The sequence below is a fragment of the Megalops cyprinoides genome, chromosome 20 (assembly GCF_013368585.1).
Source record: "Megalops cyprinoides isolate fMegCyp1 chromosome 20, fMegCyp1.pri, whole genome shotgun sequence".
Classification (NCBI taxonomy): domain Eukaryota; kingdom Metazoa; phylum Chordata; class Actinopteri; order Elopiformes; family Megalopidae; genus Megalops; species Megalops cyprinoides.
In genome coordinates this window covers 23,010,496-23,036,925 of record NC_050602.1, presented here as the reverse complement: position 1 = coordinate 23,036,925, position 26,430 = coordinate 23,010,496, and the positions used below count along the sequence as shown (strand labels likewise).

Genomic DNA, 26,430 nt, shown 5'->3' with positions numbered 1-26,430 from the left:
TCATGAGTTCTCTAGATCAGGAGACTGCTTGGTCTTTCGACGTGCGATGATATCTGGAACGTCGGATGAAGGCCTGCAAGAGAGATGCAGATGAATGAGTCCTTGTTTCATTCTCATATAATGCAAAAAAAACCCATTGCATATGTATCCATCCATATGTACTGGTATAATATTATATTCACTGGGAATGAAATGTAAATTACATTCTGGGTGAGGTCACTCATCCAATCTGTCTCCAAGATCTATTTCCAAACCTGTACAGTCTGCCAATCAAATGTGTAAAATTGCAGGATATGACACTGTGTGCATCAATATGTGTGTTTGTGTATATGTGTGTGTGTGTGTGTGTGTGTGTGTGTGTGTGTGTGTGTGTGTGTGTGTGTGTGTGTGTGTGTGTGTGTTGTCATTCTCATCAGTAGGTTGGGATGCACATGACTTCCCTGCAAGAGGTATGAATGATGTGTATGAATGAGACAGGTGGTCTCAGTAACCACGGCAACAAAATTTAGAGCAGATGATTGGGTAGTGAGACCAGCAGGGTAGCAGAGCCGTTTGAGACTATGCCATTAAAGGGTGACTGTTCCTTGGTTTACAGGGGCCTTGGGGATTAGTGCTTGCAATCACTACTTACTTCTCGCTGTCAGTTCTGATTTTCTAAGAAAAACCCACATGGGTTCTGTTGATTTTGCAACTGATTTCATATATTTGTCTGCATGACAATTCAAGCGAGACGTGTGAGTCCACATAAAACAGGAATGAGATATTTTTCCATTTAAAAAGGAAACACTTAAAATGTATTTGTACTGCATGTTCTTTCTGTGAACTATGATCCCAGAAGAACTGAAGACCTTTCATTTCTTCTGTAAGGCCTATTCACTGTCTGTTTTATACCTTTATTGTTGTACTTTGATTCGGTATAAAATCGCTTTCCATTATTGTCAACTGTTATTCGGAGACCTCGCCGACGCAAACAGGTCACGATCCCTTTCAAGACATACATAAAGAAATAAAGATACCCTCTCCAAGTTTTTCTGTCTGAATAGGGCTGAGCCTTGCTCCAGAGATGCATTACCAAGATGACCAAATTAATAAAAACATAAGCCAAGAAGAGGACATAAAGGGTAAAATGAAGTTAATTAAAGCAATGAGCACTTTCATCAAAGCAGATTGAAATCTAATCATGCCATTACATTCAGCACAGAGTGGTGCCCACAGTCACTCTAGCTGAGGGCATCATTGACATGAAAAGGCTATAATTGTTGTATATATAAATAATGTTTTCATAAGTTCATTAAATGCAGGTTTCAATGCCTGCCACTGAGCGCAAGATAAAGTGTGATAGAGTAACCATATGCAGCCCCAATGTACATATACTGTATGTCGGATACTGGGTTGATGACCAGATCAACCTCCATTCTCCATGATCTAATTGAGCCCATGTTTGTGCATGTCTGATTGTGCTGGCATCATGGTGCTCAGAGTCCTTGTCATTTTCTAATATTACCATGTACAAAGGGAATTTAAAACAGGTAAAAAAAAAAGAAAAAATCTCATAGTCATTCAACATGATGGTCTCTGAAATGTACTCTCAGTTCAATAAACTCACAGGGTGAATTGCAATGTGACTTGTGTCCTTTGTCCTTTGACATTCAATGTGCCACTGCCTCCATATTACTAAAGACTACTTAGGCAAGTGGAGGGTGAAACCCTCAATCTCTGATTGGATGAAATAGGAGCCACTGTTATATGTATTGTCCCTCAATCAACTGTAATGATGGGCATTTAACCAGGAGGGCTGTTGAGTTGCAGCTTCTCCATCTCTCTTTGAGAGTCCCCTCAGAGCTGGGAATAGCTTGTTTGGTCCACGCATGAAGTAATGAGAATCAAGCAGCTAAGTGCACAAGTAGAAACAAACGACCCGGGACAGTGGCCTTCCGGCAAAGGCACCCTCATGATTAAACCCCAGCTGCAAATCTCACAGCTGTTGCTGCTGTGGTGTCATTGAGATCGAGATAATTAACAAATTGCTTCAGTAAACACACAGGTGTACAAATACTGAGCCTGTTTGTTTCACTGTGAGAGCAGTTCTGAACCTATCGCTCTCAGATCCTACCTGCCAATGCCATAACCTTCTCTTACATCCTTTGGACTCCTCAGTCTGATTTTTTAGCATAAATCCATTCTAATGGGGGTGGCAGTATAGCACAGTGGTAAGGAGCAGGACTTGTAACCAAAAGGTTGCCAGTTCAATTCCCTGCTGGATCACTGCTACTGTACCCTTGGGCAAGGTACTTAACCCAGAATTCCTTCAGTAAAAATATTTATTTGCATAAATGGGTAACATGTAAAAAATTGTAACTTATGTAATTTGCTCTGGATACAGCCATCTGTTAAATGGCAGTAATGTAATGGTTGGATTGGCAACTATCCTGGAGTATGGTTTTGAGCATGCTACATGCACAAACTATTCTGGATGAGAATATGCTTAAATTAACAGGATGTCTGCCATGTCATCTACATTACACGCAATCAGCACAATCAAGCTAATTTTAGTAAATCTCCAGCCTGACCTCTGTTGGTTATCAGACGCCACTTATTCTCAGAGTGTCTGGGATTATAACACTCCACTTTAATAAGCCTGACAGGATACCGGTTACACAGTGGTTTTCATAATAAGGCTGCTGCGGTGTGTGGAATCAGACGGCTGGTGGGCACGGTGGAGTTTCGGAGGCGGGGGGGATGGGGGGGTGTCACAGAATGTCTCACCCCTCGTCTGGTGCGAGGTCAGCTGCTGGCATGTCCTGGAATGCCCCCATCCTGCTCTTGGAGCGTTCAATGTTCAGCTGGCTCTGCGTAGCTGGGGAGAGAGACATTGGAACTGAAAAAAAAAACATGTCGCACAACAAATTCCCCAGGCTCTTGTTCTGACGTGGACCTTGTTAAAATGCCTCACACTATCGCCGGCGCTGTCTGCCCACGGGAACGACAGGTACTGTACACTTTAGACATCACCCCTTGAATCCCCTTGAGTCCGAGCTGACAGCACTCGCTGTTTTGTGTACTGACACACCCCTCCACAGTGGGCTAATGAAAGCTGTAATAAGCTCGTCAGTGGTCCTGACATTTTGATTTTATTTAGTTACAGCCACGCTGAAATGGGGTTTTCATTGAAGTAGATACCCTAAAGGGTGTGACTGCAGTTCTAACTCCACAAATGCAGCTCCTGCAGTTTCCATGTACCAAGAGACTTCATTACTTGTGCTCTCCCACACCTCCCTGATCAGGTGTTTTACCTGTGGGAAAGCCTGTAATGAGGCCAGCGATGACCTGTGGCTTGTGTGAGGATAGATCTAGGTAGAGTAATATTAGCATCAGCAGCCTAAGCAAAGGTAGAGACACAGTGGACCAGACAAACCCAATGCTAAGTTTGTGTGGAAGATGTGATACCTGCAGGCTGATGTCATGGTGACAGGAATGATGTCATGATTTTCCCTCCACTTTTTAACTTCTCTCTCCTCCTTTCCCAGGTAAACACAGGGATTACATGCTTCTGCACTCTGATGCCTGTGCCTTTGTTACGCTTTTGTACACTAGGCTCATCTTGCCATGACAACCTGTAGTTGTGCAGAAGAGCTGAGACAAGATGAATGCAATTTTCTGATACACTCACACGCAGATAACCACCGTCTTTCGCACTACAAATCCCACAGTGCACCACAGCGAAGTGCATATCAAATGGAGGACAGGTGCTGCCGGGACAGTCGATCACACGGCTGTGATTGAACCTGGCCCCTTGGACTCGGTTCTGCACTCAAGATGAGCACCTTACCAGCTGAGCCACTTGGGAGCTCGTATGCTTTGATGTGAGAATCTGCAATAAGTGTTAATTTCTGTATCACTCCTCTTGTCCATTTGCCAGAGCCAAGCCTGACCATATGAGATGTACCACTTAAAAAGCACAGAGGTGGATCTAAGAAGGGTTTCTTGGAAAAAAGGCACATCTTGTTCTCTAGATGGGATTTTTCAGTGTGTGAGGAGATCCATGAAGGACTCGGAGATGTTGTGCATCAGACAGCGACTGCCTCACCTTCCCGTTTCAGCATCTCAGCCGGCTGCTCCGGCCCAGTGATGGTGGGGGTAGGGTGGACCCGGAAGTTCCCTAAAGCAGAGCGAGAATACAGGAGCATTAGGTGGAGAGATGACAGAGAAGGCAAAGAGACATCTTAGGTGAAGGACAGCAGCTCCAGTGAACAGGACATTGGAGAGCACCATGCTGATCTAGGATCAGAGATGCATCACACATTGTGAGGACTGTGGACATCCAGGCATTTGCAAAGGCCAGGGAACTGTCACCAGGCAAGGGAGGGGTTAACTAACCCCTCAACTGAAACCACACCAATCTGAGAGCCAGGCTAGTGAGCCTATTAAGAGGGCGTTCGCATATGGCATTCTAATTCTAACCTATCGCCTTATGGTGCATCGCTGACTGTGAAGAGAGAAGGTGTGAGAATTTTGTCAGAGATCAGGGATCGGTGTTGCTAGCGGGAAAAGGAAGCCAGGGGAACAGTCTGGCATTGTGCCACTGCATGCACCCAATTTACCTGGGAAAATATCAAAAGTACAAACAGGCTTGTAAGAAACATTTTATTGAGAAGCCTGCAGCCAGGCAAATACAGGCCTTAAAAGCCTGATTGGTCTGTCAATGAGTTATACAGTTCCAATAAGTAAGCCAGTTTACACCTATTATCACAGGTGATTCAACGGTCTGTCCAGACACGGACTTTAGACAGGTAATCATCTGGTTGAGCGGTAATTGTAACTGTTTGAACCCCGAAGGCCTGAAGGCCGCAGTAAATGGCGGCTGAAGGAAGTTTTGAGACTAGATCGCGCTATATCAGAGCAGTAAAATGGGATTTTGACCGCTGAGTGGGCCAATCAAATCAATACTTGTTGTTTTGAGGATGGTCTTCCTTCGTTAGCAGGTATTTGCACACCACTTCAACCCCTGAGGGCATCTGCTTCGTTATCTCGGATACTCTGCCATCCGCCTTCTTGGAAGCCTCTCTCATTCCAATGTTGTCATAGATCTGCCAATCGGTAACCCGACGCCACTCGTGGGGAAGGCACCAACATTCTGACTGACCGCACAAGGATGTGAGACCAAACGCCTCTGTTGGAAACAGATCCCCAGTTTGAAGGAGTGAACTGTGAAACCAGTATGCCAAAACAAGGCTCGGTGCTAATATCTGTCTTCTTTTACAGCAATTCATCTCCGGGTTTCATCTGGAGATCAAGGCAGGTTGTTACTTTTGGGTAGGCATCCAGGATCAGATGGTTGAAACCCTAATCCTAAACTATCCTGGGCAAAAACATGGAAATTGCCCGGGGTCAGTGTTTCGGTGGGGGGGGGGGGGTCTATCTATCTACCTTTAATCTGAAGAGGGGGTGCACACACTTCTGAGCTCCAATTAACGTTTGTGGTCATAACAGTTTTGAATTAGTCAGCACGAAGTGGCGGCTTGCCCATAAAGAAAGCGCTTTTCCACCGGCCCTGATTGATGTACCTTTCTGGAAACACAAAGCGGCCTATTTATCATTCAGTGGTAGAATGAAAACACACAAAAACCACAGAACAAAAAGAATAAATTTTATATATATATATATATATATATGAGCACATTTTATGATTCACAGTGGAGTGAGAGCATGGTGAAGCTGATGTCAACTGGTTCGGAGCCTCCAGGCAGCAGTATAATATTACCCTGCTACAGGTATGAAGAGCAGCAGCGGTTACTATGGGAAAGGATGGCAATGAATGGTCAGAGGCCTCAATGCGGCAGGGTGTTTGAGATTTCCTCTCTCTCTTTCTCTCTCTATATCTCTAGCTCTACCTCCTCTCTTTCTCTGCCCCCCTCTCTTTTTGCCTCTCTCTCCCTCTCTCTTTCTCTCACTCAACCCCCCCCGTGTCTCTCTCTCTCTCTTTCTCTCTCTCTCTTTTTGTCTCTCACCCGCTCTACCGCCTCTCTCTCTTTCCCTCTCTCTCTTGCTCTACCCCTCTCTCTCTTCCCCCTCTCTTTCTCACTCTCTCTCCCTCTCTCTCTGCCTCTCGCTCTACCCCCCTCTCTCTTTCACTCTCTCTCCTTGTCTCTCACTCTCTCTACCCCCTCTCTCTTGCACCTTTTCTCTCTCTCTTTGTCTCTCTCTCTCTGCTTTCCCACTCCACGTGTTCCTGAATATTTGCTGCTGATTATAACATAGAATGCAGCCAGCCCATGTCAAATGTGCTTTGACATTCTGTTTTTTTGCCATCACTGTTGATTCTTCTCAATTGATTCCCCCCTAACATTTACACTGTTGGCAGATACAAAAAGAGGCCTTGAAGATGCCACATGGCAATCATAATTCAACAGCAGAAAAGCTAAACCAACATCTCTCCCTCCTCAAATGCGTCATAGACAGTGAGTCAGAATTATCTCCTTTTTTTCCCCGCCACTGCTGTCATGGTGACTTCAATTGTTTTTCTTCACAGTTAATATTGTATCGATTTTAAAAGTGTGAATGAATAACATCTTGACACGGTCTCAACCAAAGCAATGCACATTGTACCCTGCCTATTAAAAGCGGTGCGCTGCTGAAAACATGCTTGCCATACCTCTGTGTGTGGGAGAGGCCGTCCTTGTCCTACATTCTACTCCTATTCACATCAACTCCTGACTTGTGCAACAGGCCTCATGCCTCCAGACACAGCATCAGTCACAAAGCCTTCTGGGTAAAAAGAGTATCTCAGTTCCAGAGAGGGGAGGCGGGAGTCTTACCTAAGGTGGGCAGGATGTGGTGGAAATTGAGCCAGGCTCGTATGAAGGGATAGACCGAGATGAGGAGACCTGGGATGGCAGAAGGATATTTGATGTGGGAGAGTTCAACAGCATGAGAAAAAAGGAAGGCATCTCACAATGTGGTTGTTGTTCTGTCTCTCCGAATTATTCACTTGGTAGCGTTTAAACAGCGTGTAATGGATATTCTTATCATTTAATTCTCTATATGGACTTTATCTACATCAAATGTAATTTCCATGTAGACAACCCATCACACACACACACACACACACACATACACACACACACACACACACACACACACACACACACACACACACACATACACACACACACACAGGTCTTCAGTTCAGCTCCATAACTGTAAGCCACAAGCAGCAATCTGGTTTTCTCTTAACCTCCTCTGCAGTGCCACATCTAAACCCACCAGTGATCATTTCCACATCACAGCCATACATCAGGGGCTCGTAGTTGTGGTCCTTCAGAGCCAGAGTCATGCTGTTCATTGCTAGCCTCTCATTCTGTCCTTGAATTTCATGCAAGTTTGTTACCGGTTCAACATTAGAAGCATCGCTGCAAGACCAGTGGCTGTGCGTAAGAATGAAACCCAGAGCTGCTTTCCTCTCTCTTGCCTTCCTCACAGTCCCTTCTCCTGGAGTGTTTCTGTTGCTCATCCGGATGGAAGGTTACTATGGGTTACTAAGGCACGTGCTTCTGCATCCTCACCTGAGGTCACAAGACCCAGCAACTCAATGTCACGTGACCGGGCTCCAGCACAGTCTTTCACGAACACACAAAAATAAAGCAACAGATTTCTTTCAAGCTTTGTTGCTTCACACCCAAAGTCTCACATCTTCCCGAGTCTTCGCTTTTATTTAGTTATTTATTAAGCTAGAATCCTTCTACTAATTGCAAGTCATGTAATAATGCCACACTATGAGGTAATATGAGTCTCTTTGGTAACCTATAAATTCATTCATTAGAAAGCATTTGTTTTGCTAGATTAGAAAAATTATCTCCTTCTTCTCTTGACAATTACTCTCCACGTATTAGTTTTATCTTTTTAATTAGCATGATGATGGAAATGTATTATTATTACCTCAGCATATTATGAAACAAAAAGAGAATGTTCTCTCTTGATGCTTCCCAGTTGCTGACACTCATTATCATAGTTTTTTTTGCCACTGCCTCCGAATGTCCTGCGAACTTCAGACTGGAGTGAATGTTTCAGTAGTTTTGGGGGACTGATCTGAGTTGGTTTTGATCTTTTTTCATATTGTTTTAGCTTTAACTCTTTTGCTGAGCTCTTCTTGACTAGCTAGAGCTGTTTTCACATTACACAGTAGAGCTTTTTAAAACCATGGCCCTGCAACCTGATGTAACATGTCCATCAGGATTTCGCTTTAAATAGAAAGCGAGTCTCCTTGTGTGGTGCAATGCTAAGTAACATGTGGAAGTAGCATGAAGGTATACTAGTGAGAAAGGCCATAGGAACCCAAGCATGCATCCTTGCCTTAGGGATAGTATGTGAGGGTGATGTCACCATGCTGGGTTATTTCACTGAGCTTCAGCCAGAAACAGCAATTTAGCTTTTAAAAAATAGACCTGGCCTACATATTGGTGATATAACATATATAACACAGCATGAATGGATAATACTGGTAGAACTGCACTGTTATTAGGATTTTAATAATACCATCAAGTCTGTTTCTGAGCCCAGTAAGAAACAAATCAACAGGGGAATGATAAGCCCCTGAAAACAAGTGCTGTGTGAAAAAAAACATAAAGCCCTTTTCACCCCAAGCACACAAAATATGTAGCCTCTATTTTCTGGCAAATACTGTTTGTAGTCAAGCATGATTTTTCTTCCCTGCTGTACAGATCAAAAGCTGTTCTGCATCATGTTTTGACTCTTACTGCCTGGTAAAGGCTTGTCTAGATTACCTGCTCCCCTTGTCACGACCATTTTAAGATTACACGCCTGGATCAAATGATCCGTGGGCTTGAAACGTACCTGAATGGAAAATGGCATGGGCCATTGAACTTTCATTTCGGCGATCACTCAGTATGAATCCATATGACCTATCAAGTCATTCAGATGCATTGCAAAGCAATGACCCGCATCCTTTGGTGGTCACACTTCCAGTGTTTCTTCTCATAATAGGTTTGCCATACAAAAGAACAAAAAAAAGTTCTAAAAACCTCTAATTCTAATTCTTAAAAACTATTATTTTAAGCTCAAATGCAACGCGGATAAAAAAGATTTAAAATCTCCCAGCTTTCATAAACACAAAATAAGCATACAGTATACAGTATTTAATTATGTTTTCTAAAGAGAATGCTTGCAGACAAGCTACAGAGGAAGTATGCATGCACTTGACTTCGGAACAATATGCAAATATGGTCACAAATGACCCTGCAAACACGAGAGCCAGGCCGGGACCACAGTGACACTGGGCATTTAGCCGCTCACTGTGCCGTACCCGATCCTCGCTCCTTGTACTCACCCAGCCCCCCAGCTCCCAGGAAGATGCCCCCCACGGCGTCGGCGTCACAGTCGCGGGACACCCCGATGATGATGCACCCAGCCACGATGCTGAGCAGGGCGGAGCACAGCCGCAGGCCGTGGAACTCCCCGATGCTGACCGCGTTCATCCGGCAGGACGCCCCTGCCGGCCCCCCAGCACCCTCGGATACACACCCCGGGACCCCCACCTCACAGTGGTTCCCCCCCCGAAAGCAGCCCTCCGACCCTGATGCACCAGCGTCTGCACCCCCCGGCTCTCACTCTCACTCTCTGACGCAGGTCCCTACCACCTCCTCAAGGCTTCTCATACATCTTTAAAGACTCAGATCCCATTTCCCAGCCGAAGAAACGGCCTTGGATTCACTGCCTGCCTCCAATCTACGCCTTTTCTCTTCTGCACAATAGCTAGGATTATAAGATGGGCCTCTGGTTGCCTTGAAAGCAGACGACCTCCAGTGGTTATGCAATAGCAGCATGACCAACGTGTTGATTTTGCGCACAGCATATATTCATCAGTAATTAGCCACAAATGGAGGAAAGGAACACCTATGCACTGATGTTTAATTAATATAAAAAGTAGGACTTCAGCGGACTGGTGAAGCCTGAAGATTGATAGTGATACGACAGGGGTATACTGTACACGTCTGAGATCTGTACTCCCGGGAGGCGATCTGTTCCCTGGGCAGCCTGCCACTTGAGCTCTGTCACTGAGACATCTCATTTTGCACTCCCCAGTAGCGACGGACAAAGTCTAAAAAAGTAACAGAGCTGGGACGTTTGACAAAAAGCGGGCCCAGTGTTCCCGTCTTACTTAACGCCGTCCTGCACAAACCGTTTTAATGTCGCGTAACTCAGCAGCTCATTTGCGCTGCTGGTTGCCTTTACTTTGTGCCCGAGATACTCGAGCACTCGGATGTTTTGAAGCGGTGCCTCTGCAAGGACCAGGCCGGCGGTGCCAGGGACAAGGCCATTACGCTGTCCGTACACAGCAGGTGAAGTGGGGAAGTCAATTCCATCCGCTGTTTTATTGTACAAGTTCTTCACAAGCTGTGAAGTCTGTATAGTATTATAATACTTTTACAAAGTTCCCAGAGCTTTTTTTGTTGGTGTGCCTTTATTTTTTACTTTATGGTGCAACAAAGGGGAAAACTCATGTGTTCACAAGAAAAAACAACTATACTAAATGAGAAAATAAGTGAAATCCAGAAAAATTAGACATGCAAAACCACTGAGCATAGTATCGTATCACTACTAGGCAAACATTAAGTGACTTGGCAGTTCAGCTCTATTTCATTTGTCTATTTTCTATTTAAGGGGCAGTGAAATGCATAAGGCATTTAGGGTTAATGAGTGTTTATGTTAGTTAAACAGTGTCAAACATACATTGGATAAATGCATAGGTTAGAACATGAGTTATTTTTCCTGTATACTAAAAACATTCACCCTTTTTCATCAACCTTTCTATTCGGAAATCAGAGATATCTGTAATTAAGTAAATCAGGATTAACCATCTGTTCAATTTTCTTTTTTAAAAATGTCCTCCATAAAAATAGAATACATTTGTCACTGTTGGGGCTAGACTTTTTCTTGGCTTTTTTCCAATGTCTGCCAAAATACTCTTCACTTCATTCTCTGGCACTGAATTCATATGCATCATATACAGCTGGAATAAAAGGAATCCACACTTGATTAGCATCAACACTTCTTGTTACTTGAATTTAGTCACCTGTAATACATTAATCAAAATCCAAATTCAATAACAATCTGATAATCTGATAACTACTAATTGTTCAGCTTCCAAAAAGTCCTCCTGATTTGGCAAAGTCCCTCTGGCACAGCAATTAATGACATGGCTCAGCACCAGCAACCATCTTACCCTGAGAAGAATGTGAAAGGGCAAATGCTTTGCCCGCCTATTACCATTCAACAGATAATTGAAGCATGATAGTTATTTTATAATGACCATGAAAATCTTTGAACCGGGGAAAAGTCTGAAAGAGTCTGTGTTATTTTTATGACAAGCTTGGCACTTCCAACTTCCAAAGGCCATAGCTGAGTTTCACTGCTGAGTCTCCTGACTGTATAGCAGAGCATATTATGAAAGGCTTGTTAAGATTCTGATAATGCTGGGTCTTCACTGATGAGTCATGATACCACTTAAATAATTGGACTAGATTAAGAAGGTGGAATGCCACCATCTGCTGAAATAAACACAGAATAGCATGGCAAAACAAATTCATAAAAGGGGAAATGACCAATTGATTATTTTTCATCTTTGACTGAGGGGAACAACTGCTAATCACCTTCACAACAGGCACATGGCACTTACTGTTAGCACATTTCACATATTGCCCTTTTATAACACTGGATATTTAATGACACAAAGCAGGAAAAGCACCCTGCACAAGGGTAGAGCTAAAAGCCCTTTTACATTTAAGAATTTCCCTGTTCTGCCCCATATTACACTGTGCTTCAAACCAAAAACTTCCTTTCACTCCCCTGCCCATGATGGAGTCAGTGGTATGGCATTTCAGTGGTAAATGTCACCATAGGAAAAGTACAGTAAACCAAAATCCCTGTATTTATCGCTGTACTTAAACAGACTCCTGTCTCCACTTCATACTCTGAAACTTGTCCATGCTTAAAATCAATTTATCTGCTCTGGGCCCTGGGAGCATTTCCGACATGCATCTTGCACTTCATCAAAGAAAGTCACACGTGACATGTTTGTGTTATTACGCTCAGAGGAGAATAAAAAACCCACAGTAGCTGTTTTAACTGAACTTGAAGGAAACGCATATAATCAAGGGCTCTGAGAATCTTTTCCAGTTGGGCTGGTGGATGTCTATGATGGCTCACAGTTGCTATAGGGATGAGGTATCCATGGCAACTGAGTGAGTTTCGTGTGCATGTGATTTACACCAGAGGTGGCTAACAAAATGAAGCTAACAAGCTTGAAGAGTGATAACATTTTCAACCAACACGGCCTGGCACTCAATTGGCCCGTTTTATCAAACAGACTTCAAGGGCTCACATGGCAGTTTTAATGAAATTCAACATCCATAATTAATTCCTCCTCACTTTCTCACCAGTAACGATTCCCCCGTTTGATAAATCGTGCTCAAAACACACAGTGGTTGGCTGCAGACGATCTAGCTGGGTACTCATCATTTCCTGAATATTCCAACTTTCACGTGTGGACAGAATTACGTCCTAAATGCTTTACTCCCTTAAGTTCTTGTGAATGTGCTTCAAGACAACAGAAAGTGCATGTGACAGAAAGGAATTCCCCATGAGCCTCCTAGCTGGATTAGTTCGCATCTACCGACTAGGGGTGGAGCAGTCATCAGCTATGCCTTCGAAAACATGTCCCTGCAATGCATTACATTACATTATTTACATTTAGCAGATGCTCTTAACCAGTGACTTACAATTTTATCCATTTATAGCTATGTATTTACTGAGGCAAGTGTGGGTTAAGTACCTTGCCCAAGGGTACAACAGCAGTGCCCCTGTGGGGAATTCAACCAGGAACCTTTCAGTCACAAGCCCTGCTCCTTACCGCTACACCACACTGCTGCCACATATATGCATCATTGGATATATGCGATTATAGAAGCATATCCTTAACTTAGCTGTAAAATCTTAGAATGTAGACTTCTGTATGTTCCTTTAAAGTAGAGCATTTTTAACTGGAGGTCAGATATCCTCATCATTAAATATCTCTAGCTGCTGCACCTCTGTAAGAGATGTGCCTTGCACAATGTTAGCAGGGGAAACTCATGGGTCCTCTGCAGTTCACTGTGTCACCGGGTAGTCTTTTGATCCTGCAAACGGTAAGGTAAGGCAATGGTAAGGTGATTAAGCACAGACTCTGCACAGATAGTGCATATCCTGTGCATAAATACCCCCTTCGCTTATCCTCGCCTACCAGGCATTGCCTTGAAACATCGGAGCACCATGCTGTTTGAAACAGCCATTAAACATATTACCACTTACAAAAGTGTGCTCTGAACAGCCCCTCGGAATAAGGCAGATAATTAGGGACTGTATTATGGGCTTCTCAGTGGATACAATTCAATGCACAGGGCATCAATTTACACAACACATATCCCACAAGAGAGGACCCATCAGCACCATTGACCATCTTAATTACAAATGACTACCGCTATTACTTAAGGACTATTTTTGACTGTTGAGCAAGGCGCAGACCTCTATTCACACACCCTTTTATGCTCTTCTCTCCTTATATTAAGCTTGGAAAATGTGTCTAAAAATGTCAGCAAATGCTAAAATGTACCAGAGATGGTGATGAAATACAGAGCTACTGGGACAAAACCTTTTGAAAATGAACATTAGGGAAGAATTCCATGCGCACAATAACGCAAAACCGGGCCTCACAATGCCAGTTTCTAAATGCTCTCGATACGTCCAACCAAGCACTATCCCTGGGTAAAAGTGCCTCACAGAGTAACCCTCTCTTCCATTTAACAGAGTGTGAGCGGCCCCTGAAAACGAAGTAGGAGTCAGAGGTCCACGCCCCGCGCGGCGACGTGCCGTAATGAAGCCGGGATGCCTCCTTCAGAGAGCTGCAAAGAGCAGCAGCAGCAAAGCACCTCCTAAGCACCGGCTCTCACAGCGTGGGACCTGTCTCATTACGGCTTTCATTTCAGACCCATGGGAAATTGTCACCGCTTTCGCCCTTTCGCTCAGAAGAACTCGGTAGCACGCTAAAGCTAGGAGTGCTTTTCTTATTGCGTACGTGTAAATAGTCACGAACTGTTTGGCCTTGGCCATAGGTTCTATGCTTCAGGGTGCCCCCCCTCCTTCCCTCACCCCACCTCACCCCCCCACTCCAAAGACAAAGGCGCCGAAGACGAGTGTCCCTGAGCAGTGGAAAGTGAATGTGAAACGGCTGCGGCAAAGCCTGTGAATGTAACCACACTGCTAACAGCGCACGTTGAAGAACCCATAAGCTACCGATGGCTGAAAAGGCAACTGAAAAGGTAACTTGGCATCAAGTGATTCAAGTCCAACATTATCAGATGAGAGAACGGCACTGATCCTGCGATCCTGCAGATCGGTGGGTCTTTCAGCATGGATAAGGTTTGCACAAACACTGGTCTGATCCCCCAGTCCTACAGTGGGGAACTGCTTTGTGGGTAATTGCTAAACTGGCGAAAGTAGACTTTATTTATCAAATAATGTCATCCTCTGACTGTGGATAATTCCGCATTTTGACCTGTTAATTTCCTTTTTCCAAACACTGCCTCCTCATGTCTCAGCAGAAAATGGGCCCATCTAAACAGAACACATCATCATGTCTGGCTTTTCATACAAATGTATTACTGAGCTCTATTCATTTTTCAAGATTTTTCAACAGTGGCTACAACAGCTAGACAGCATGGAAATTTTGACGACTAGCTTTGGACAATTCTGTTCAAAAGGATGCGGCATATAATGCGTTCCATCTCGACACATCCATTTTCACCCTTTGCTGCTCTGTGTAATCCACATATATAAAAATGCATAATATTATCCAATAAAGTAATTGTGTTCAACAGGCACTGTCAATCTGAAGGAGACTGGTGTTTGTATTAAGTGGCAGCATAGCACTTGAATGAATAGTAATATTATTTTAGTAGTATATAGCAGTAATATCATTTTATTTGTAAGGCTCGTTTTCTACTAATTAAATGCACTGCTTGTAACAAGTTACCTTCCTGGTACATGTGGCATAAGGAGGTCTCTGTCTAGAGCACTCAATCACAGATGGCAGGAAAGACATATTTAAAAAGAGTGAGAATTATAGGCGTATGATAAACTGGTTTAAACTGTTCAGCAATAAGGTTTACACTATTTACTTTGTCAGGGGAAGGAAGGCAGTGTCCTGAATATTGGTTCTTTGGCCTCTCTCCTCAGGGCAGAAGAAAGTTCGGGGCCTTGACGATGTCACGCATCTCGCCTTCTGCTCATCTCGGAGCTTGCATCTCTGGAAGTGAGTCAGGGTGAAGGCAGAAGGACTGAACTGGAGAAGAGAGAGAGAGCAGGAGGAGGAGAGCTTTCAGAGCAACGCGATCATCAGGCATTACATCATCACACGGCATGTCGGTTTTAGAGTCATTTAAATCTGCTCGGCAAGATCACGCAGTTGTTATACCCGAATATGTAGGAAAGATGGCAGTCATTTATTGTTATTGTTTTTGCATATTGTGGATTGCTACTCAGTGAGCAATAAAGAACTCACACGTGAAGATAATGGGAATACTTTGTGTGCGCTCTACGGCATACATCAACCGGCAGTTAATGGCGTGCGTTTTCAACACTACAGTGTTGCTGTTGACCTTATCCACCCCGTTTTAGATAGAAACAAACAAATAGTGAGCATCTGAAGATTCTGAAGCCTTGAAAGATATTAAAAAAAGTGCATTGTTCCTAGAAGCACTTTCCCTTGTCTGACGTTCCAGCCGGAGGGTGCGATCAATCTCACGCAGCGCTCTACCTCACACAATTTTCACCCTGTGCAGGTGAAACAGAACCGCAAGGCAACCGCAGAAAGCCAGACGGGCATGTTTAATAAAATGCTCCTTTTTATATCTTTACACTTTGGCAGTCACTGACAAAAAAACGTGTGACGATTGAAAAATATCATAATAGTGTCCTTAATCTGCATGAAGGGGAAGCACGTTGGAGTTAGACCGAATGACTTAGACATAAATCATTTAAAGACAGTTTATTCGCAAGCAATAGACCGATATTTGAGAGTTATTAAATATTGTTATTAATAATGGTTATATATGAAAGTAACGTGTAAAATCGTAAATGGTTTTTATCTTTCTGGTTTTAAATGTAGCCGAGTCTACCTCGTGGTAGTAAAGGTTCGTTCATTTTGAGTAAGATATGGGGGTAGTTGCTGCAATTTATTCTACAGATAGAGGTCCTTAGTTTACATTTTAATTACCGGGGATTTTTTTTCCTGACGAACAAGTCTGTTGCGCTTATTGTCTGCGTTGGTGTGTGTGTGTGTGTGAGAGAGAGAGAGAGAGAGGGAGAGAGAGAGACAGGGACAGGGAGAGAGAGAGAGAGAGAGAGAGACAGGGAGAGAGAGAGCGGGAGAGAGAGAGAGAGAGAGAGAGAGAGACAGGGAGAGAGAGAGAGAGAGAAAGAGAGAGAGAGAGAGAGAGAGAGAACACTATTTTAAATTCCCAGTTATGTTTGCAAGTTAGCTCTCGAATTAAGCATGCTAATTTCTACTCTTGAGCATGTAGTGGTCGAATTACACCCGGAGCTACGTAGCCATAAATATATATTTTTATCACATCTCTGAAAGCCATGCACAGTCACGCGAGGAGTAACTTGCTGATGCGCCACAAATAGACCCCAAATGCGTCACATTTATTTTTCACAAGTCCGAGCTGATTAAAAAAAATTGCCTCTAACGATGAGGCACAGACAATAGTATGACAGTTGACCGCGTCTTTCCAGAACAAAAGAAAACCATTTCAATACAGGGGAAATTTGAAAAAAAATATGCTGTCGTTTGTTACGACAAGCAATACTTACGATCGTTCACAATCTGACAATTACTGCCAACATTCATGATCCGCGTAGCCTACCAAAAGTACAAACATGTCAGATTTCAGTTTCACGAGGAAACCCGCTTTGCTTGCTATATAGACACCATTCACCATGATTTATTTGTATAGCCTATTTGTATTTGTATATTATTTAATCAACATGGTTAATATCTTCTTTAACTACAACCCAATACGTGGAAGAATCATAACTATGAGAGCCTTTCTCTCGTGCATGAAACGGCTACGCTCCTCGTGTGGAATGCTAGTTGCCTAATTACACATCTGAGACAATTAGACAGCGGTAGTATATAAACGACAGGCAAGCGAAGTACCAGTATGACTTTGCCTTCTTTCACAATGGAGAGGTTTCCGTGCGGTGTTTGGCTTTGGATTTGCGTTAGCCTTATGCTTGGCTCTTTCCACGACGCTGGTTCGCAGCGCATAAAAGACTCCCAGCTGTCGTTTACACCTAGTCTGCAAAAATGCCAAGTTCTTGATTTTGAAAGGATTCCGTGTGGTGAGCCTTCTATTAGTAGCACTGACTGTGAGGCCATGAATTGCTGCTTTGACCAGCAGCAGTGTTTCTATGGGAGGACTGGTGAGTTCTAGAACCCTGAGTTTGACTTAAGTGTTGCTTTTTCAGAATTCTGAAGGTATCTTTGTCCCTACTAGTGACCGTCCACTGCACCAGGGATGGTCAGTTTGTGGCTGTTGTGGCCAGGGATGCAACACTACCACAGCTGAGTCTTGAGTCAGTTAGCCTCCTGGAAAACCAAGGCGCATCCTGTGGCCCTGTCAGCTCCAGTACCACCTTTGCTGTGTTCCTGTTCCCAGTTAATACTTGTGGAACAGTTGTGAAGGTGGGTTGTGCTTTTAAAGTAAGGCTTGATTATACCATGGTCTTATCTAATGGGCTGCTTTTCCCCATCCACAGGAGGAAGGGGACTACTTGGTTTATGAGAACAAGATCATATCATCCTATGAAGTTGGTATGGGGCCCCTAGGCTCCATCACAAGGGACACGGTCTTTGAGTAAGTGGGCCTCCTATTTGACTGCCTCATGGCATGTATTGGTGCTAATGCGGTTTCTCCTCCTCCCTCCAGACTGTTCTTCCAGTGCAGGTACTCGGCCAGTGGTCTCCTTGCTGTGCTGGCTGATGTTGGCACACTTGCATCACCCCCTGGTGTAGCATCTCCAGGACCACTCCGTGTGGAGCTCAGACTGGCAAAGGGACAATGTTTGGCAAAGGGATGCACTGAAGGTAAACTAGTTGCCTTTAGTGTCCTTTAATTTCATGTGTAGTCAAACTGGTGTGATTAGAACACTAGTCCATAATTTCTAGCTTCCTCATTTTGAGGAAATTGTTTTTGGCCTCAAAGTATAGCAAGTGTGGTGGTGGTGAACTGAAGCTTAATGCTAATGAAAATGCCATGCAATGCATGCTACATGGCAGTCGGCTGCATACAAAAGGGTTTAACATCCTATCCTGTTCTCCCTAGTGAATGCATACGAGTCCTACTACACTGACGCAGAATACCCTGTGACTAAAGTCCTGCGGGAGCCTGTGTATGTTGAAGTGCGCCTCTTGGAGAGAACTGATCCAAACCTTGTCCTGACTCTGCAACACTGCTGGGCAACAGCTACACCCAACTCCCTCAGTCTACCGCAGTGGAGCCTCCTTGTTGATGGGTAACTACCATACAGAAGACCAGCCTGGCTGTCTTGGCTGTGTCCACCCTCCTGACCCCATATCCCTCCACCAGGTGCCCTTATCAGGATGACCGATACCTGACCACTCTGGTTCCTGTGGATGGCTCATCTGGGCTTCCAAACCCAACCCACTACAAGCGGTTCATTATCCAGATGTTTACTTTTGTGGATGCTGACATGGTCCCTCTAACAGAATCGGTATGATGTGCAAATGATCACTCTTCAGAGATGATCCTGTGATCTTGGCCCTAAATGCTGCCATCCTTCCAACAGGTCTACATCCATTGTAGTACTGCAGTATGCTACCCTTCTGCTACAGATTCTTGTGAACACAGATGCCACAGGCAAAGTGAGTAGCTTTTGAAAAGGGGGGGGGGGGGGGCAGTTTAGAAGCAGGGGGTGTAGTTAAAACTAACCCCCCCCCTCCCCTCATGATGCTTTTCAGGAAGAAATGCTGCTGAGGGCAATACTAGGGAAGTGGCTGTAGTCTCCAGTGGTAAAGTGATCATCGCTGACCCAGAGCTCTCAGCCTCAAGCATGAGCCATTCGGATGAAGGTAAGGAATGTTTGCTACCACTTCAGTTTTCTACATTTACATTTAGTCATTTGGCAGACGCTTTTATCCAAAGCGACTTGCATAGGTTACAGTTGTTTCTACCTCTAGACCAAACTACACTAAACCTCCTCTCCTTCCAGTGCCCCAGTCTCTGAACTACAGCTTGGTGGGAATGGGGACTGCAGTGGTGTTTGCAGTCTTTGCCTTGGTACTGATTGTTACATGGCGATCAAGACCAAAGATGGCGAATGTTAACTTGTGATTTCAAATAAAGTCTCTTGAGATCCTGATCTTGCCTCCTGTCTACTTGCATTACACCACATTAGCATTTAGACACTCAGCCAGAGTAACTTTAGCCAGTCTTAATGGTATCATTTACTGATTTACTAAAATTGTCTTGTGTACCTGACCCAAGGGTAAAACAGCAGTGCCCCCATAGGAGTCAAACTGGTAACCTTTTGGTCTCAGGTCCTCCTTGCCACTGCTACATTATAACCCTGTACTTGAATGGCTCACTCTTCACAAGCCTTTGACCTGAAAGGTGCTCACTAGCTCTAAACAGGTTGGTTGAGGTGTTTATTTTGGTGCAGATCTCCTGTAATTTGGTGCCTTAAACACTCCACATTAGTAAGTGGGGTTGCCAGGGCTCTGAGTGGCATTTACATCCTACATCTAGTACATCAGGTTATAGTAAAGGTACTAACACCTTGACAGGAAAAATATCCTTAGCTGAAACTGAACCAGTACAAAATGCCTCATTAGTCATTACATCAATGTAGCAGCTAGAACAATGGCCCATGCATTGGAGACTTTACTTGGGCATCTGGAACAAACCCTCAGTCTAAAATGTCTGATTTAGTGTTAACCTATTGAAATTGGAGTTAAATCCTTTAGTTGGGATTCCCCCCCAAAGTAACTTTTAGTTAAACTAGATTTCTCCCTGGGGTAAGTTTGCTGTAGTTCACCTTCCAGTGTGAAGTAATTGGTAGCTTGCAAAGCTATGCTTTCGGAGTAGCTTCCCCAACAGTGTTGAGCCCCACTTTCCCCATACACACCAATGTCAGAGCCATATGGGCAGTGGTTAGAGGGTGCGCCTAAGCTCTAATGAGGTTGCTGGCCAATCTAACTTGCCCAACTCTGGTAGAATGAATCCAATTTTGTTCCATTCTAGATACCAGGTCTTCAGTTCTGATGTAGCCGATTCCCAAACTCTAGAATCTTTATCAGGAAAACCTGACATGCGGAGTACAGACTTTTTACAGCGACCTGGAAAATATTTGTAGCCTGGCAAATAGAAACACTGAGCTGGATTCTTTGACATAATCCCAAACATCTGCATGTTATACTTGGTTCCTGTTGGAGCCTGTCCACAACTGCTTGCGTCTGTTGCCCATGTCAAGACTAACAATGTCATTGTTGTCAGCCATCTCGTAATGTTGTAGCTGACTCGGTGCTCACTGCCAATTCAATGTCCAGCATGTGTTACCATGTTCGTTATGTGTGTGTGGAGCGTTCCATCAAATCTGCCAACTATCACTCTTTAAGGCTGACACAGCTCATTGCAGGCTTCCCCCTGAATAGGTCTTGGCAGCTTAATCAAAGCTTTCAGCCTTGCTCTTTTCCCTCTGTGGGCGGCCAAGACGAGGCAGGGAGAAATTAATTCAATTATGAAATGCAATTAACAATTGAAGGACAGGCAAGGAGAGCCCTATCTCCCCGCAGACGGTTGCCAGTGATGGTCTCGGTAATCACTGCTGTCCGCTCAGGAAAGCTGTCCCTCTGTTCACCGCGCCATAAGGACAGGGTCTGTGCCGCAGCTGACCTTGGGCAGGGGGAGATAAGCCTATTAGAGCCGTGCATCAAAGGTGTCTGGTCAATTTATTTGAAGCTTACCGACTCGGGCCACCTCTCATCAGCTGAGGTCTGATTCTGAGGGGCGTGTGGTCACGTTAGCAGTCACGCTCACAGTCGCGGCTCGGTGAAAAGCACTTCTCACTTCATTAAAAAAAAAAAAAAGTGGAAATTTGGAAACGGTGCGAGAGCACCGTTGATAAATGAAATTAGTTTCAGACTGCCTAAAGATGGACACAGGAACAAGAACCTTGGACCGTTGCTTCACACCTGAGCGAATCGATCAAAGCGAGGGCTGAGGTACAGTTGCATGGCTAGTTTGCTCCAGGCGTGACTATGGCCACGCTTGTGCAGGACAAACACTCTGGGGATATCCCAAGCCCACAAACTGCAGAACTGGTGGTATGTGTAATATATAATATTATATTAATATTATAAAGTATAATATTAGCAATGCCACAAAGGATTGAGAACACTTTCCAAAGCCCAACTATCACTTAACAGTATCAGTGCGGACATTTAATCATTTAATAGTATAAATATGAGTGTCTTGAAAATCAGTTGTGTATCTTCAATATCATAAAGCATCATTTTGGTGGAGGAATAACAAATTTGTTTGTGTATTGGATGTGAACCACCCAAACTGTAGCATGTTTCACACAAATGCAAAACCATTCACAAGTTGCCTCTTTTCAGCAGGGCCAGAGGCTTGGAAAACTTTTACAGATCAGAAAGAACCAATTAATCTGGCCTGAGAGGGAAAGGCCGATCCCGCTGAGTCTGTCTGAGCAGCCAGACGTTTGAATCATTTATAACGCATCTCTGTGAGGGTTTTTTTTCCTCAGCTGGAATCAGAAAATACAGGATGGGGTGACTCTGCTCAGATGAAGCCTCTCTCTTCCCCCCCAGACCAATGCACCAAAGTAGGTTTAACAGGCCGCAATGAGGGTACAGAGGCATGATACTACAAGGGAAGTCAGTTTTGATCACCCAGAAGAACAGGGCTGTATCTGTCTCTCTTTTTCTGTCTCTCTCTGTCTTAATTTCTACTAGTCCTTCATTAAACAGATCCTCTTCTTTCTGACAAATGGAAGGAAACAGCATTTCCTACAGAAACCGCATCAATAACTGAGCTGTTTGACACGGCTTTATCCAGGTAAACCACAACTATGCTAACGCTAACTGAGGATGTTTGTCAAACCACATGTAAGGGTGAAGTATGGGGTTGTTTGTTTACAGGCTGATCCATGCTCATCATTCACTCGGCCGTCAATCTTAATTAGTAACATTACTATCAAGGTTGGTTAGGTAATTCACATAGGATGTGAATAATTCGGAGTGGAAACTGAAAGTGAGTATTTCACATACGATGTTAACAGTTACCATTTTGAAACATTACAGTCAGAAAGACATGATCCAGTTTTGATGATGAAAAAGAAGAAATGACCTAATGAGTGCCTTTATGTTCCTGGATAAATTATAACTGGGGTGTGATCAGCTTGTGTATTCTTAAAACATAACTTCAGAGTTCCCTTGTGGCTTTTTGCAGCTAAGCAGTTCTGGGTCTGTGGTCATTTACAGTGCTGTGCTAAATTTATGTGAGACTGAATTCTGTGATCCTTTCAGCTGAATACAGAACAGCTGCTTCCTCACTGAGGCTCACGGCGTGTGATTGATCTGTTTGTATTGAGAATCATCCTCGTCAGTACAGTGCAGAGGCCACACGGGCAGCAGAGAGCCCTATCATCTCACATTAAAGCGTTACTCAGTCGCCCAAACAATTTGTTTCAAATGCCAGCTTGAACATTTAATTAACCTCTGGGTCCCCCTGCAGAGGGATTCTCAGTTAATGAGAGGCTCGTGAATGTCAATGGGTGGGTGCCTAAAGGCACTGACTGGAGATCAGTTTTCCAGAACCCACAAAATGGTGGTACATGGGATCTAGGCAGGTTACCTAGGGTCAGCGCATAAAGCACTATCCACTCAAAGTTTTGCGCCACAAGTGGAAAGAGTTTGCAGAGATTTCCCATCATCCTCAGCACTGAAGGACATACTGGATCCCACACATTAATTTTTGACACTGTGCATTTCATTTAATACCAAAAAAAAATACTGCTCTGTGTTATGTTATTGTTATGCTATTATATATATCATCTAATATTTTGGTGTGAAAGCTATTTTGTCACACTTATGAAATTGTTATGTCATATGTATTTATGTCAAATGGTTCAAGTAAAATGTTATGACCATATCAGTAGCCTTATATCATGTAGTATTCAAATGCCGGTGTTACCAGTCTAATCATATTGTAACCAGGGCTGAGTAACTGAATAATCTGATTTGAAAATAAAGCATGTGACTGCAAAAGAAAGTGATTATGGAGGAATAGTAGTGTCAGTTGCCTTTAATGGCAAGCTTCATTTTGCATTTTAGCATGGAAAAAATAAAACATAACTGCGGATGAAACTGAAGAGCTTTATATAACTTACAGCATCTGAGTGAAAATCAGTCCTGCTGCAGCTCCTATGGGACACTAACCAGCCTAATTAACAAAGCTTCTACAGGAAGAACGATTGACATGCCTTGATAGGTGAGTATACTGCCACCTACAGGATTCCACATGAATGTGCAAGGCAGCGCAAAGCTTTTTTTAAACTTGTTCAGTATGAAGCGAAGGTAACCATCACTGACTTTTTTCCTACAAGACAAAGAGAAATAATGGGGCATGTGGCACTTGACTCCTTATTGGCCCACACGTTTTCAGTTTTAGTAGATAAGGGCATTGGCAGGGTTTGTAAGGTCCTTGGGCAAATAGATCCATATCTGTCAGAGCCATTACTAACTTCTGGAGCATTCAGATCCTCCATAAGATATTTCTCCCTGTGATTATTATCTGACATTGTGAATGAGACAAGCAGAGAAAATTAGCCCCTACAAACTTAAAGATTAAAGGCAGGGGGAGGCAAAAAAAAAAAAGATAAAATTTTAAATTTGCATGAAGAGCTTGGAAAGAAACAGAGGACCAGATGTTCAGTGTAATGCATCTTACATTGTACATTTTTAAGCCAATTAAAAAAATGACAGTGAGCTGAGAGATGGAAGATTCTTCGGCGTAAACAGCACAAGCTCTGTGCAGAAACACAGCCAAGTCGCAGACTGAAGGAACATCTCTCTGCTCTTAGCGTATGGATACAACCACCAAACAGTCTCAGCCCCTGCTGGATGACAGGCCGGTTCCTCCAGATGTTACGTGAAAAGAATAAAAACGACAGTAAGCTAAATGGAGATAGCGGGGAAGCCATCTTCTGGTCATGAACGGGGATGTTTTGTGAAGAGGCTAAGCTGTGATATTCTCTGCATTGACAAAAATGGTGACCAGGCAAACGCTGAAACATACACTGTCTGTACATGCAGGAAGATTCCTGCTTTTTTGCATGAAACAGAATTCTCCTGGAATAAGGGCGGGAAACTTGGTCTTGTTGGTGCTGGAGTAGTGTTAGGGGTAGCAACGACCTGCAGGGTATTAAGGGCCAACAGTGCACTGTAGTTTTAGGAGCGATGCATGTGACCCAGAGGCTGCTGGTTTGATTCCCAAGTTGGCCATTACTGTTGTTCCCTTAAAATAGCCTCAGGAAATGGATGTAGATCACTGTCACTTAAACTTAAAGACACACTTATGGGACCATTGTGTGTGTATGCATATTGGGCCACTTAACAAGTACATGCAGCTTTAAGCAACCAAGCACAGTTTAATAAAGGTCACAAGATTTTGAGTAACACTGAACATAAAGTAGTTCAGTGATGCTGATGATATAATCGCTGCAAACTGAGACTGAAGTGATGAAGTGAATTGAAAATTAAGTATATTAAGGACATACTGTACATTGCTAAGATATTTCGGGTAACAGACAAATATTTTTTACATTTACATTTACATTTATTTATTTAGCAGACGCTTTTATTAAATATTGAGACTATTTTGGCCAATTCTAAATGGACAGTGAGGTTTTTTCACAGTTTTAAGTGTTTACTCTTTGGATCTTACACTAGAGAGCAATGGACCCATTGCCATTGAGTTCTAAAAATGGCATGCTTTTCAGTACAGAGGAGCACTAGGGAAATTAAAAACAGTAGCACCTGGTGCCAAGCTGATATTAAATCAAAATCACAGGAGACTGTTAGCAACTTTTCAGCCTACACAGAGTAATCTATAAAGGGTTGCAACTCTGGAATGATGCCTTCATTTGGCAATTAAATCTCATTATCAAGTACCAACCCTTCTCCTACTATTCAATAAAACCAACAAGAGGACACACATATAAACATGCACGAACACACGTGAATACATGCACAAACATACCACAATCACACACACTTTCACACAGACAGACACAACCAAACAAACACATACACAAAACTGCATATTGTCACAGTATCTTGGAATTTGTTTGTGAAAAAGTATTTTGTAGCTTCAAATATTTAACCCAGGGAGGGATGCTGGAAGGTCCTTATGTCCCTAAGGGCAAAGGAGAAACTCTCCAGCTCTCTCCCAGTTGGGTTTTTGCCTTTTAAACTCGCTCTGGAAAATGCTGTCTGTCCAGTGCTTTGTGACAACATATTTGTGAAAACACACTATAACAAACGCACGCTGACTGGCTGATTCAGAGAGATTAATCACGCAGTGTCATGTAATGCAGAGTTCCTCCTGAGCTGAAGTTCTGTGAGAATCACAGGGGGATTCTCAGACCCTGGCTTTGATTTCAATAAATACACAACAGCTTTCACATCACACACAGTTTAATAGAAAAGCATTATCCCAGTGTGCAGCCAAATTAGAGTGATTTCACAATGATGAATAAATCCTTAACCCTGATAAGAGCTGTACGTGCCAGGACTAATTAACATCGCAGACAGGCTGCTGTATAACCACACTCCTCATAAAACTGCAGGAACCCGTGCTAAAAATGACTGGAGTGGGCATTGAAGACATAAATGAGATTATGATCACACAGCAGCAATTAGCCTGAAGTACCTGAGGCAGATAATTGTTACATCCATTTCAGTCGCCGTGCTGATGAGATTCAAAACCCTCATGAATAAACACTGACCCTCTTGGCAGCCCACTGCAGATCTGTCATGGATCTCAAAGCTGCAGGAGTAAAAGGCATGATTAGTGTGAATAGGAGCTGCTGACTTATTTCAATATTACACGTCTACAGTCTCTCAAGGGAGATCTTAAGTGTGCCACTAAACTGTGATGAGATGAAGATAAATTAATGTACCTTTCTGAAAATGGTAATGCATTGTAAAATAAATGTAAGCAGTATTATGTAGTAAAAAAAAATTATGTAGTAATGCAGTAAAAATTTTCA

The 26,430-nt window shown here is 43.4% G+C and overlaps 2 protein-coding genes across 2 annotated transcripts in view; one reads left to right on the top strand and one right to left on the bottom strand.

The window, feature by feature from the left end:
• kncn (kinocilin) lies at positions 1–9,491 on the bottom strand. The gene is made up of 5 exons (XM_036553881.1): positions 9,344–9,491; positions 6,816–6,884; positions 4,088–4,159; positions 2,767–2,857; positions 1–73 (listed from the first exon to the last, which is right to left on the bottom strand). The coding sequence occupies exons 1-5, from the start codon at positions 9,489–9,491 to the stop codon at positions 1–3; spliced, it is 453 nt and encodes a 150-aa protein (XP_036409774.1).
• Positions 9,492–17,295: 7,804 nt separating this feature from the next.
• Positions 17,296–26,430, top strand: part of LOC118795419 (zona pellucida sperm-binding protein 4-like) — a 25,665-nt gene continuing 16,530 nt past the window's right edge. The window contains exons 1-8 of the mRNA XM_036553879.1: positions 17,296–17,538; positions 17,613–17,800; positions 17,875–17,972; positions 18,045–18,202; positions 18,441–18,630; positions 18,705–18,849; positions 18,925–19,000; positions 19,097–19,207. Coding sequence (XP_036409772.1) covers positions 17,298–17,538; positions 17,613–17,800; positions 17,875–17,972; positions 18,045–18,202; positions 18,441–18,630; positions 18,705–18,849; positions 18,925–19,000; positions 19,097–19,207 — 1,207 coding nt within the window. The 5' untranslated portion in view covers positions 17,296–17,297. The remainder of the gene's footprint in view (positions 17,539–17,612; positions 17,801–17,874; positions 17,973–18,044; positions 18,203–18,440; positions 18,631–18,704; positions 18,850–18,924; positions 19,001–19,096; positions 19,208–26,430) is intronic.

What these genes read in the sequence shown, in the direction of transcription:
- kncn (XM_036553881.1), bottom strand. Translation starts at nt 9,491, where the DNA reads ATGAACGCGGTCAGCATCGGGGAGTTCCACGGCCTGCGGCTGTGCTCC. An exon ending in CCACATCCTGCCCACCTTAG is followed by an intron (nt 4,160 to 6,815) that starts GTAAGACTCCCG and finishes GCTCTGCTTTAG; the next exon opens with GGAACTTCCGGGTCCACCCT. An exon ending in GACCTCGCACCAGACGAGGG is followed by an intron (nt 74 to 2,766) that starts GTGAGACATTCT and finishes TCTCTCTTGCAG; the next exon opens with GCCTTCATCCGACGTTCCAG.